At 38.4% G+C, this 12,377-nt stretch overlaps 2 protein-coding genes across 2 annotated transcripts in view; one reads left to right on the top strand and one right to left on the bottom strand.

The window, feature by feature from the left end:
- The window catches only part of LOC138157532 (adhesion G protein-coupled receptor E3-like), a 246,002-nt gene that overhangs the window by 121,097 nt on the left and 112,528 nt on the right, over nt 1-12,377 (bottom strand). The gene's annotated exons all lie outside the window — the stretch shown is intronic.
- Nucleotides 11,441-12,377, top strand: part of LOC138157376 (putative adhesion G protein-coupled receptor E4P) — a 44,882-nt gene continuing 43,945 nt past the window's right edge. Inside the window, exon 1 of the mRNA XM_069082916.1 lies at nt 11,441-11,485. Within this exon, the coding sequence (XP_068939017.1) occupies nt 11,455-11,485 (31 nt within the window). The 5' untranslated portion in view covers nt 11,441-11,454. The remainder of the gene's footprint in view (nt 11,486-12,377) is intronic.

Raw genomic sequence — 12,377 nt, 5'->3', positions numbered from 1 at the left:
CCAAGGTTACAAAGCTAGTTGTGTGTGTGTGTGTGTGTGTGTGTGTGTGTGTGTGTATGTTAAGTGTCTGAGGCTGGAACCAAACTCGGGTCCTCCCAACTCTGGGGCTAGCACTTTACTCACTGCGCCACCTAGCCACCCCTGATGATGGTTTTAAATAGATGCTGCCTATTATTTTAAGGAAGGTTCCATTTATTCCTGTACTTTCTAGTGTTTTTAATAGGAATGCATGTTGTATTTTGTCAAAAGCCTTTTCTGCATCTATTGAGATGATCATGTGGTTTCTGCTAGTTTTTTGTTGACATGATCAATTATACTGATGGTTTTCCTAATATTAAACCATCCTTGCATTCCTGGAAGAAATCCTACCTGATCAAAGAAGTGTATTATTCTTGAGATAAGTTGCTGTAGTCTTTTTGCTAATATTTTATTTAAATTTTTTGCATCTATATTCATGAGGGAGATTGGTCTATAATTTTCTTTCTCTGTTTTATTTCTTCCTGATTTAGGTATCAGTACCATATTTGTGTCATAAAAAGAATTTGGTAGGACTCCTTCTTCTCTAATTTTCCCGAATAGTTTGTGAGTATTGGAATCAATTGTTATTTAAATGTTTGATAGAATTCACTAGTAAATCCATCTGACCCTGGAGATTTTTTCCTAGGGAGTTGACTGATGACTTGTTCAATTTCTTTTTCTGAGATGGGGTTATTTAAGTAATTTACTTCCTCTTCAGTTAATCTGGGAAACTTGTATTTTTGTAAATATTCATCCATTTCCTTAAGATTGTCAAATTTATGTGCATACAATTGGGAAAAATAATTCCAAATTATTGTTTTGATTTCCTCTTCATTGGAGGTAGATTCACCCTTTTCATTTTTATGCTCATAATTTGGTTTTCTTCTTTCTTTTTTTTATTATCATATTGACTAAGGGTCTATCAATTTTATTGTTTTTTTCATAAAACCAGCTCTTAGTTTTATTTATTAATTCAATAGTTTTCTTAATTTCAATTTTATTAATCTCTCCTTTGGTTTTCAATATTTCTAACTTAGTATTTAATCGGGGATTTTGAATTTGTTCTTTTTCTAGGTTTTTCAATTGCATGCCCAATTCATTGACCTCCCTTTTCTCTAATTTAATCATGTATGCACTCAGGGATATAAAACTTCCCCTAAGAACTGCCTTTAATGCATCCCACAAATTTTGGTATGTTGCCTCATTATTATCATTCTCTTGAATGAAAATACTAATTTTTTCTATAATTTCTTGTTTGACCCACTCATTCTTTAGGATTAAATTGTTTAATTTCCAATTAGCTTTTAGTCTGTCTTTCCATGGCCCTTTATTGCATATAATTTTTATTGCATCATGGTCTGAGAAGGATGCATTTAATATTTCTGCGTTACTGCACAGAATTGTGAGGCTTTTGTGCCCTAGAACATGGTCAATTTTTGAGTATGTGCCATGAACCACTGAGAAGAAAGTTTATTCCTTTTTATCCCCATTCAACTTTCTCCAGAGATCTATCATACCTACCCTCTCTAAAATTCTGTTCACCTCCTTAACTTCTTTCTTGTTTATTTTGAGGTTGCATTTATCAAGTTCAGAGAGGGGGAGATTAAGGTCTCCCACTAGTATAGTTTTGCTATCTATTTCTTCCTCTATTACCTTTTCCTCTAGGAATTTGGATGCCATACCACTTGGTGTATTCATTCTCTATGGTGCCTTTTAGCAGCATATAGTTTCCTTCCTTATCTCTTTTAATTAGACCAATTTTTGCTTTTTCTTTATCTGAGATAAAGATTGCTACCCCTGCTTTTTTTTACTTTAGCTGAGGCTTGATATATTTTACTCCAGCCTTTTACCTTTACCCTGTGTGTATTCCCTCTGTTTCAGATGTGTTTCTTGTAAACAGCATATTGTAGGATTATTACTTTTAATCCATTCTGCTATCTGCCTCTGTTTTATGGGAGAGTTCATTCCATTCACATTTACAGTTATGATTATTATCTGTTTCTTTCCCTCCATCCTATTCCCTCCCCTGTTAATGCTTATATTTTTTCTCTCCTTCTCCCTTCCCCTCCTTAATAGTTTTCCTTTTGACCACTGCCTCCCTCAGTATTCCCTTATAAGCCCCCCTCCCTTTCCTCCCTTTCCCCCTTACTTCTTCCCTCCCTACTAACCCCCCCCCCCCCTTTTGCAGCTCTTTCTCCCTCCTACTGCCAGTAGGATATTTTTATACTTAATGAAGTATGTTATTTCTTTTTCGCACCAAGAGTGACAGGAACAAATCTCATGCAAAGCTCCTCACCCTCCCCTCTTTCCCTGTAATATGACACATTTTGCATCTCTTCTCCATAGAGTCCTATGCTTAACTGGTTGTTATTCCCTCCTTGCACCAGAACCAATGAGGGAAAAGCTCATAAAATACTCATCTCCCTCCCTTCTTTTCTTCTGCTATATTGTTTTAATGCCTCTTTGTGTGGCATAATTTACCCTTTTCCACTTCATTCATTCCTCTTCTTCCATTGCAGTCCCTTTGTAGCCCTTAATAAGATCTTTTTAAATCATCATTTCATGTATTTTATACTCATACCCTCTACTTGTCTATAAACAATTTGCTCTTATTAAATAACAGGGTGTGTGTGTGTATGTGTGTGTGTGTGTGTTTTCCTTGTTTACCTTTCTATGTTACTCTTGCATCTCATAATTGGAGGTTGGATTTTCCACTGAGCTCTGGCTTTTTCATCAGGAAGGTCTGGAAATCTGTTATAACGTTGAATGACCATCTCATCTATTCCTGGAAGAATATGCTCAGTCTCGCTGGGTAGGTGATCCTTGGTTGTAACCTGAGCTCTTTTGCCTTCTGGAAAATTGTATTCCACTGCCTCCAATCTTTCAGTGTCGAGGCTGCCAAATCCTGTGTGATCCTCACTGTGGTTCCTCGATATTTGAATTGTTTCTTTCTGGCCACTTGAAGTATTTTCTCTTTTATCTGGTAGTTCTTGAGTTTGGCCACAACATTTCGAGGACTTTTCAGTTTGGGATCTCTTTCAGGAGGTGTCCGGTGGATTCTCTTGATTTCTATTTTACCCTCAGGTTCTAGCGTCTCAGGGCAATTTTCCTTAATGAGATCTTGGAGAATGTTGTCCAGGCTCATTTTTTCATCATGATTTTCTGGTAGGCCTATGATTCTCAGATTATCTCTCCTAGATCTGTTTTCCAGGTCAGTTATTTTCCCATTGAGATATTTTACCTCTTTTTCTAATTTTTCATTCTTGTTTTGTTTGACTAATTCTTGGTTCCTCATAGAGTTATTTGTTTCAATTTGGTTGATTCTAGTTTTTAGCAAATCATTTTCTTTGGTTAGCTTTTGGAGCTCCTTTTCCATATCATACACTTTTCTTTTTAAGGAGTTGTTTTCTTCATTATAATGTTTTTCTAATTCTTCAATTTCGATTTTAAAAGAATTATTCATTTTGTCTTCTATCTGTCTCATTTGGTTTTCAAAATTCCTTTTGAGCTCATCTAGGAGAGCTTTCTGTGCTTGGGGCTTGTTCCCTATTGATGTTTCAGCTGTGGGTGTGGAGTCCACATTGTCTCCCTCTGAGTTTGGTTCCTCCTTTTGAGGATAGTAGGACTCCAGAGTCTTTGTAGTCTGCTTTCTACCCATTTTGAGGCAGGGCCCTAGCCATGTCCTTCCTCTAAGGTTCCCAAGCCTGCACTGTTGAAGGTTTTGCCCTGGGGCAATAGTTACTATGTTTTCAGAGTGGAGGCGGGGGTTGGAGCAGGTGGGGTTTGCTCTGCCATCCTGGTCCTTGGAGGTCCTGATAGGGCCTTTTTTTTCAATTTCTGGGCTATGGAGTGGTAGTCCCAGGAGTATTTGCTGTCCTGGACAGGGGCCCTGCATTTGGTTCTTACCTTGCTCTTTCCAGTCCCAGCCCTTTGGTGATAGGCCTGGTAGTGGCCCTTGTGGTTGGTGGGACAACTTGCCCCCCGAGTTGATCAGGCCTCCTCCCGGCCTGCCTGTGTGCACCACTGCCTTCTGGGCCTGCCTCTGTGAGGCCACTTTTCTTCTTTCCTTTTTAAAAATCAATTTAACCAATGGATTGTCTATTTTATTGTTTTTTTTTCCCCATAAAACCAGCTTCTAATTTTATTTATTAGTTTAATGCTTTTCTTACTTTTGGCTTTATTAATTTCTCTTTTGATTTTCAGGATTTCCAATTTGGTGTTTAATTGAGGATTTAAAATTTGTTCATTAGTTTTTTTAGTTGCAGGACAAATTCATGGATCTACTTTTTCTATGTTTTATTGATTTTAATTGATTTAATTAGAAATATAATATTCCCCTAAGTATAATTTTAGCTGCATCTATTTTGGTATGTTGTCTCATTGTCATTTTCTTTAATGAAATTATCAATTGTTTCTATGATTTGCTCTTTGACACTTTTTTTTTTTAGCATTAGAGTAATTAATTTCCAATTAATTTTTAATCTTTCTTTTCATTGTCCATTATTGAATATATTTTTTATTGTATTATGATCTGAAAAGGATAAGTTTACTATTTCTGCTTTTCTGTACTTGGTTGTGAGGTTTTCATGTCCTAATACATGGCTAATTTTTATGTAGGTGGAATGTGTCACTGAGAAAAAGGTATATTTCTTTCTATTCCCATTCAATTTTTTCCGGTGAGCTATTATATCTAACATTTCCAGAATTTTATTCACTTCCTTAACTTCTTTCTTGTTTAATTTTTTGGCCAGATTTATCTAGCTCTGAGAGGGTAAAGTTGCATAGTTTTATTACCAATTTCCTCCTGTAATTCATTCAGCTTTTTCAAAAATTTAGATGCTATACTATTTGGTGCATATATACTTATATGCATATGCGATGTGAGTCCATTGTCTATGGTACCTTTCATCAAGATATAGTTTCCTTCTTTATCTCTTTTAATAAAATCTATTTTTGCCTTTGCTTTGTCTGAGATCATGATTGCTACCCCTACTTTTTTGCTTCAGCTGAAGCATAATAGATTCTGCTCAAGCCCCTTACCTTTACCTGCATGTATCCCTCTACTTTCTTGTAGACAACATATTGTAGGATTCTGGCTTTTAATCAATTCTGCTACCCACTTCTATCATGTGGGTGAGTTCATCCTATTCACATTATAGTTATAATAACTGTGTTTCTCTACATGTTACTTTTTGCTTCTCTCTCTTCCCATCCCCCCACCCTTTTCCTCCTCACAAGTGTTTTACTTCTGATGACCACCTACTCCAATTTATCCTCCCTTTTATCACTTCACCTTCTTTTATCCCTGTCTCTTTTTATTTGTTTATAGGGTAAGATAGATTTCTATATACAACTGAGTGTGTATGTTATTCCCTCTTTGAGCCAATTTTGATGAAAGTAAGATTTAGGCTTTGCTCACCCCTCCCCTCCACATCTTCTTCTTCATTAAAATAGCTTTACCAGGTCTCTTTCATGTAGGATAATTTACCCCATTCAATCTCTCCCTCCTTCCAGTGCAATTTTTTCTCACCCCTTTATTTTATTTTTTTTTGGTATCATCCCATCAAAGTTACCTTATATCCACAGTCTCTGTCTGCATATACTCCTTTGAATTGCTCTTCTAATAATAAATCTGTTAAGAGTTACAAATATTATCTTGCCATATGTAGCAGCAAGAACGCCAAGCGTCCTCAGGGTTTGCTGCCCATACAGGTTCTTGGATCTGCTTTGTTAAAGGAAAGCAACTCAAAATGGGTTAACAAGTTTACTTTAATCAGTCAGACATATATTGTTTACCTTGTTCAGGGGAAAGAGGTCAGCACCCCAAACTTCAAAGCATACAGGCAGAATTATCAAGACAGAAACAGATCAAGTAGACAGATTTCCAAACTGTCCAACCATTACATCCATACCCAGTCAACATCTGGGTTTCCACATCTGGGTTTTTCAAAGCCAGGGGACTCTCAACAACAGCTTCCCATAATTCAGATCAAATCACAAAACACTTCTCAAAGTGAGTCCCCAAAACAAAGCTACACATCAGGGCTTATATAGCCTTCTCCTGGCTCAGAGAATGTAACAACATTTTGGACCCACTGGCCAATCAAAAAGTATCAACTGAAAAACAAGCCTCCCACCCCCGTTGTGTTTCAGGTGCACTTTAGCCTAGGGGCAGGGAAGATCTTCCAAATTTGCATTCCCATTACACCATATAGAAATATAAAGTTTAATCTTATTGAATTTCATATATTTTCTCTTTCTTGTTTTTTTTAAAACCTTCTTATGTTTCCTTTCTGTATTGTATTTGGAGGTTAAATTTTTTATTCAGCGCTGGTCTTTTAATTAGAAATGCTTGAAAATTCTCTATTTTGTTTTTCTCTCTCTTTTCTTTCAAATGCATTATTCACTTCTAGTTTACATCATTCATTTCCACAAGATTTTGAATTACAAATTTTCTCCCCTTTTTTCCCCTACCCACCACCCCAAAATAGCGATCCCACTGGATATCCCCTCCTCCAATCTGCTCTCTCCCATATCTTTTCCCATACCCCCTCTGACCTTCCAGTAGAGCAGAGTGGATCTCCATGCCCCAGAGCCTGTATTTATTTCCCAGTTACATGTAAAATAATATTAATAATAGTATATACATATATATTTAAACATTTGATTTTAAAACTTTGAATTCCAGATTCATTCCCTTCCTCCCTTGTCACCCACCCTTACTGGGAAGATAAGCAATTCAATGTAAGTTGTGCATGTGTAGCTATGCAAAACATTTCCACAGTGGATATATTGTAAAAGACTAACTGTATTTCCCTCCCTCCTATCCCATCTCCCACTTGTTCTATTCTCTACTTTGTCCCTTTTCAAAAGTGGGTGCTTCCAACTTCCCTCCCCCTAGCCTGCCCTCCTTTCCATCATCCCCCCTCTCATCCCCTTACCCCCTACTCTCCTGTAGGATGAGATGCCCTATTTAGTGTGTATGTCATTCCCTCCCTAATCCAAATTCAATGAGAATAAGGTTGACCCATTCCTTTTTGCCTTCCTGTTCTTCCCCTCATTGTAACCATTTCCCCTTACCTCTTCTATATGAGATAGTTTATCCCATTCTGTCTCTCCCCATCTCCTCTCATTACATTCCTCTCTCACCTGTTAATTTCACCTTTTAAGTATCATACCTTCCTATTAAATTGGTCCTGTGCCCTCTATCTATGTATACCTGTACACATATATATGCACATTCACATATGTATTCATATACCTATATACCCTCTTATATAGACATATATATATATATATATATGTATACACACATTTTTATTCCCTTCAACTAATATCATACTGAGAAAAGTTTTATAAGTTACAATGATCATTTTTCCATGTAGGGATATAAATAGTTCAACTCTGATAAGTTCCTTATGATTTCTTTTCCCTGTTTACCTTCTCATGCTTCTCTTGCTTCTTGTATCTGAATGTCAAACTTTCTATTCAACTCTGGTTTTTTCATCAAGAATGCTTGAAAGAAAACTCTGCCCAACTGAATGACCACATTTCCCCCTGAAATATGATACTCACTTTTGCTGGATAGGTGATTCTTGGTTTTAATCCCAGCTCCTTTGACCTCCAGAATATCATATTCCAGGGCCTTTGACCCCTCAGTGTAGAAGCGGCCAGATCCTGTGTTATCCTGATTGTGTTTCCACAATATTCAAATTGTTTCTTCCTGGCTGCTTGTAATATTCTCTCCTTGATCTGAGAACTCTGGAACCTGGCTATAATATTCCTTGGAGCTTTCTTTTTAGGATCTTTTTCAGGAAGTGATCGGTGTATTCTTTCAACCTCCATTTTGCTCTCTGGTTCTAAAACATCATGGCAATTTTCCTTGAGAATTTCTTGAAGGATGATTTCTAGGTTCTTACTTTGATCATGGCTTTCAGGTAGTCCAATAATTTTTAAATTATCTCTCCTGGATCTATTTTCCAAGTTAGTGGTTTTCCCAGTGAGACATTTCACATTGTCTTCTATTTTTTTATTTTCTCAGATCTGTTTAATAGTATCTTGTTTTCTTATAAAGTCACTAGCTTTCATTTGCTGCAATCTACCCCTGAAGGAATGATTCTCTTGAGTGAGCTTTTGAGATTCTTTTTCCATCTGGCAAATTCAGCTTTTTAAGGCATTCTTCTCATTGCTTTTTTGAGCCGCTTTTGCCATCTGAGTTAATCTATTTTTTAAGGTGTTATTTTCTTCAGTCAGGTTGTTGACTCTTTTCATAATTTTCTTGCATCGTTCTCATTTCTCTTCCCAATTTTTCCTCTACTTCTCTTATTTGATTTTCAAAATCCTTTTTAAGCTTCTCTATGACCTGTAACCATCTCATATTTTTCTTGGAACCTTTTGGTGCAGGAGTTCTGACTTTACTGTCTTCCTCCTGTTCCATGCTTTGATCCTTTTTGTCCCCAAAATAGGAATGTAAAGTTGGATTGCTCTGCTTGGTTTGCTTCCTTTGCCTGCTCATGTTGCCACTCAATTACCTGACCTTCAGGCTTTTTGCCACAGTAGCACTCTGCTACCAGACAGGGGAGCTTTATCCCAAATGCTGTGGTTTTCTCAGCTGCCAAAGGTATTAGTTGGGTGCCCTCTCTGAAGCCTCCACACACTCTGGCAAGCTGATCACACACCCCAGGACCTCCACTCTAGACTGCAATCCAGATCCAAGCAGGTTAAAGCAAGAGCGATTACCCCTCAGACTGATCGCTTAGTCTCCCTACAATCTGCAGGCCAGGAGCTGAAGCTGCCATGTGGCAATGGCTGCATGACTGTGGCTCCTCAGTGGCTTCTCCCTCCAGGGGATAAAGGCTGGACCGAACTCCCAAACTACTGGATCCCAAAGTCCACACTGCACTGACCTCTCACTTTGTCCTTAGCATCTATGGGTTGATAATTCTGGAAACCACCACAGCTGTTGCTGATCTGAAGTCTCTCCAGCTGGAGGCTGGTCAGGCAACCCTGAGGCTAAAACCTCCGGCTCACAGGGGGCTAGGGTCAGCTCCCAGAGTGCTGCACTGGCCCCTTCCTTCCTGCCTGCTGGGCTCTCCTCAGTGGGAGGTTAGCTTCTCTGTGTCATTTTGCGGGTTCTGTAGCTCCAAAGTTTGTTCAGAGTCACCTTTTACATGAATTGGGGGAGGTGGAAGCTAGAGCTCTGAGGAAGTCCTGTTTCTACTCCACCATCTTGACCCCATCCCCCAATTCTCTATTTTGTTAAATGTCCATTTCTGCCCTCCCTCAATATTATATTAAATTTTTCTGACTAGGTGATTCTTGGTTATAATCCTAAATCTTTTGTTTTTGGCGTATCATATTCTAAGCTCTTTGGTTCTTTGGTGTGGAAGCTCCAAATTCCATGTAAACCTGACTGTAGCTCCATGATATTTGAATTGTTTCTTTTTGGCTACTTACAATACTTTCTTCTTGATCTGTGAGCTCTGGAATTTGTCTATGATGTTCCTGGGAGTTTTCATTTTGGGATCTCTTTCAGGTGGTGATCAGTGGATTTTTTCAATTTCTATTTTGCCCTCTGGTTCTAATGTATCAGGACAGTTTTCTTTGATAATTTCTTGAAAGGTACTGTCAAGGCTTTTTTTTTAATCATGGCTTGCAGGTGGTCCAGTCATTCTTATATAATCTCTTCTGGATCTATTTTTTGGGTCAGTTGCTTTTCCAATAAGAAATTTTACATTTTATTCTATTTTATTTTTTTACTTTTTTTGATTTTGTTTTGTAGTATCTTGAATCATTAGTTTCCATTTGTTCCACCCTAATTTTTAAGGAATTAATGTAATGAGTTTCTGTACTTCCTTTTCCATTTGGCTAATTCTGTTTTTTTTTAGGGGGTTATTTTCCTCAGGAAATTTCTGTATATCTTTTTTTTCATGTTGTTGACTCTTTTCCCCCATGATTCTCCTGCATTACTCTTTTTTTCTTTCCCAACTTTTCTTCTATTTCTCTAATTTGCTCTGAAAAAATCATTTTAAAGCTCTTCCAGGAAATTTTTTGGACCTGAGACTAGATTATACTTTTCTTTGAGGTATCACATGTAGCCATTTTGACACTATTGTCCTCTCCTAAGTTTATCCCTTGGTCTTCCCTATCACCACAGTATCTTTCTACAGTCAAGTTCTTTTTTATTTTATTTTTGCTCATATTTTCTGTCATTTTCTTTTGTGATTTGATGTTTTTATGTGAGAGTTGGGTTCTGGTTCTGTGCTGTCCCAAGCTTTTTATGCTGGGGTTCTGGGTCTTACTGTTGGCTTTCAGGGCTTAGCTGGTTGCTTTCTCTGGAGGGTAGGCTTCCCTTCTGTCTTATATTGGGGGGTGGTGCCTCACTTGGTGTGGTGTTTAGCTGCTGGCCTGCTCCAGGTAGCTTTGTAACAGAGTCTTCCTGGTGAATGTCCCTCGGGGAGAGATCTTGTTGCTGTTCTGCCCCAGGGGTGAGGTTCTGCTGCTATGTTGCTATGTAAATGGGGTCTCTCTTCTGGTAGGCACCAGGGGTGGGGTCTTGCTGTTGGCCAGCCCTGGGTCAGGGCTTCACTACTGGTCAGCAATGTGATTTGAAGTTGGAGCCACTGGTGTGGGATTGTGCTGTGCTGCTCAGACTACTTACTTGTGTAGGGGTCTTCTGGTTTGCAGGAGGGTGGGACCTTGCTGCTGGATTGCTCCAGGTGTGGATCCCTGCTGCAGGGCCCCTGCTGTGAGGCTGGCTGCTGCTACTGCTGCTCTTAGACCTGCTCCCCCTCCAACCCTAATGAGACAGACCTTTCTTTACCATGCTGGTAAGTTGCTTCACTGCTCCTAAGTCAATTCTGAGGTGCTTTTCTAGTTCTTTGGAGGGGAATTTAGGAGGTTTTCAGAGGGTCCCTTCTTCACTCCACCATCTTGGCACTGGAAGTGCTAAGTAGTCTCACCTCACTATTCTGGTTGCCATCTTCAGGATACACATCAGAGATGACCAGAATTGAGGTGAGTTGACAAGCTTGTTCATTCCAAGTGATGATTCTAGTGGCCCTTTGTAGATATAGACTTACAAAGAGATCATGACTTGATGCAATGGATTGAAAGATAATGATGGCATGGGATTGGTGAGAGGGATATGTGGTACCTTGCAATGCATAGATTCCCTTATCCTCATGTCCATCATTTAAGTTTCACTCTAGAACTAAAATTAAACTAAGACATCATCTTCAGAACGTCATGTAGCATCTCAAAACACTTTCCTGTTATTAGCCCTGCTAACGTATTATTTCCACTACATTAGTGAAGAGGAGCTCTGAAAACTGTTACTCAACCTTTCCCACCCACTCATACACTTGAGAAACGTCAGGGTAAGATAAGAGGAGTTATACTTCCCTCTTGTTTTTCAGACAGCAGCTACCAGGGACCATGGCTGAGAGTTGGTTGTTGCTTCTTTGGGGTAAGTGGCAAATGACTTCTCTTCAATACACATTGCCTTACATGTGATCTAATCATTAGAATACTTCCATGGACTTCCTGATAAGCAGAATCGAACACAACAATGGATATTTCTCTAGCATTTTAATGTTTACAAAATGCTTTTCTGAGAACCACCATAACCGGCAGGGATTGTAAATGGTATTATTCTTATTGTGCAGAAGGGAAAATTGGTACCCAGAGAGGAGAAGACTTTGTCTGGGGTCACCCAGCTGGTGAGAGTGCCAAGGCATCATATTAGGATATTATGGGTTTTCTGGACCCACACTTCTTCTTCACAGAGAAGTTAACTGAGGTTTAGAAAACTCAAGGAACTTCCCACCTGCACAGCTAATAAATGTCAGTGCCAAAATAAAATATTAGAGGTCATTTTACCCAATCTCCTCATTTGACAGATGAGAAAATTGAAACCTACAACAGGGAAGGAATTTGCCTAAGCAATCATGCTACAGTCTCAAAAAAATTGTTACCTTATAATGGACCGAGCTGACCCTGAAGAATAGAAAATGTCCCTTCTTTTTAAGATATGGTTCTAAAAACAAATATTCTGTCAAATGTGGTTCACACTTTGCTTAATTTTGTTGAGTTACTATCTCTCTTTCCTTATCTATCTATCTATCTATCTATCTATCTATCTATCTATCTATCTATCTATCTATCTATCTATCTAATCTATCTATCTATCATCTATCTATCTGTCTCTGTGTGTCTCTGTCCTTCTCCTCCCCCTCCCTGTTTCTGTCTCTTTTTCATTCATGTAAGGTATGGCTCCCTGGAGAGGGAGGTTAGGGCTATATTTTGAAATAGAAGGGATGGAAAAATAAAACATCAATAAAAATTTTAGAAGTGAAAAA

This window comes from Petaurus breviceps, unplaced genomic scaffold (assembly GCF_028583685.1).
Source record: "Petaurus breviceps papuanus isolate PSGF00001 unplaced genomic scaffold, PetGlider_PUasm1.0 172, whole genome shotgun sequence".
Lineage (NCBI taxonomy): Eukaryota > Metazoa > Chordata > Mammalia > Diprotodontia > Petauridae > Petaurus > Petaurus breviceps.
This window is presented reverse-complemented; position numbering and strand designations above follow the sequence as displayed.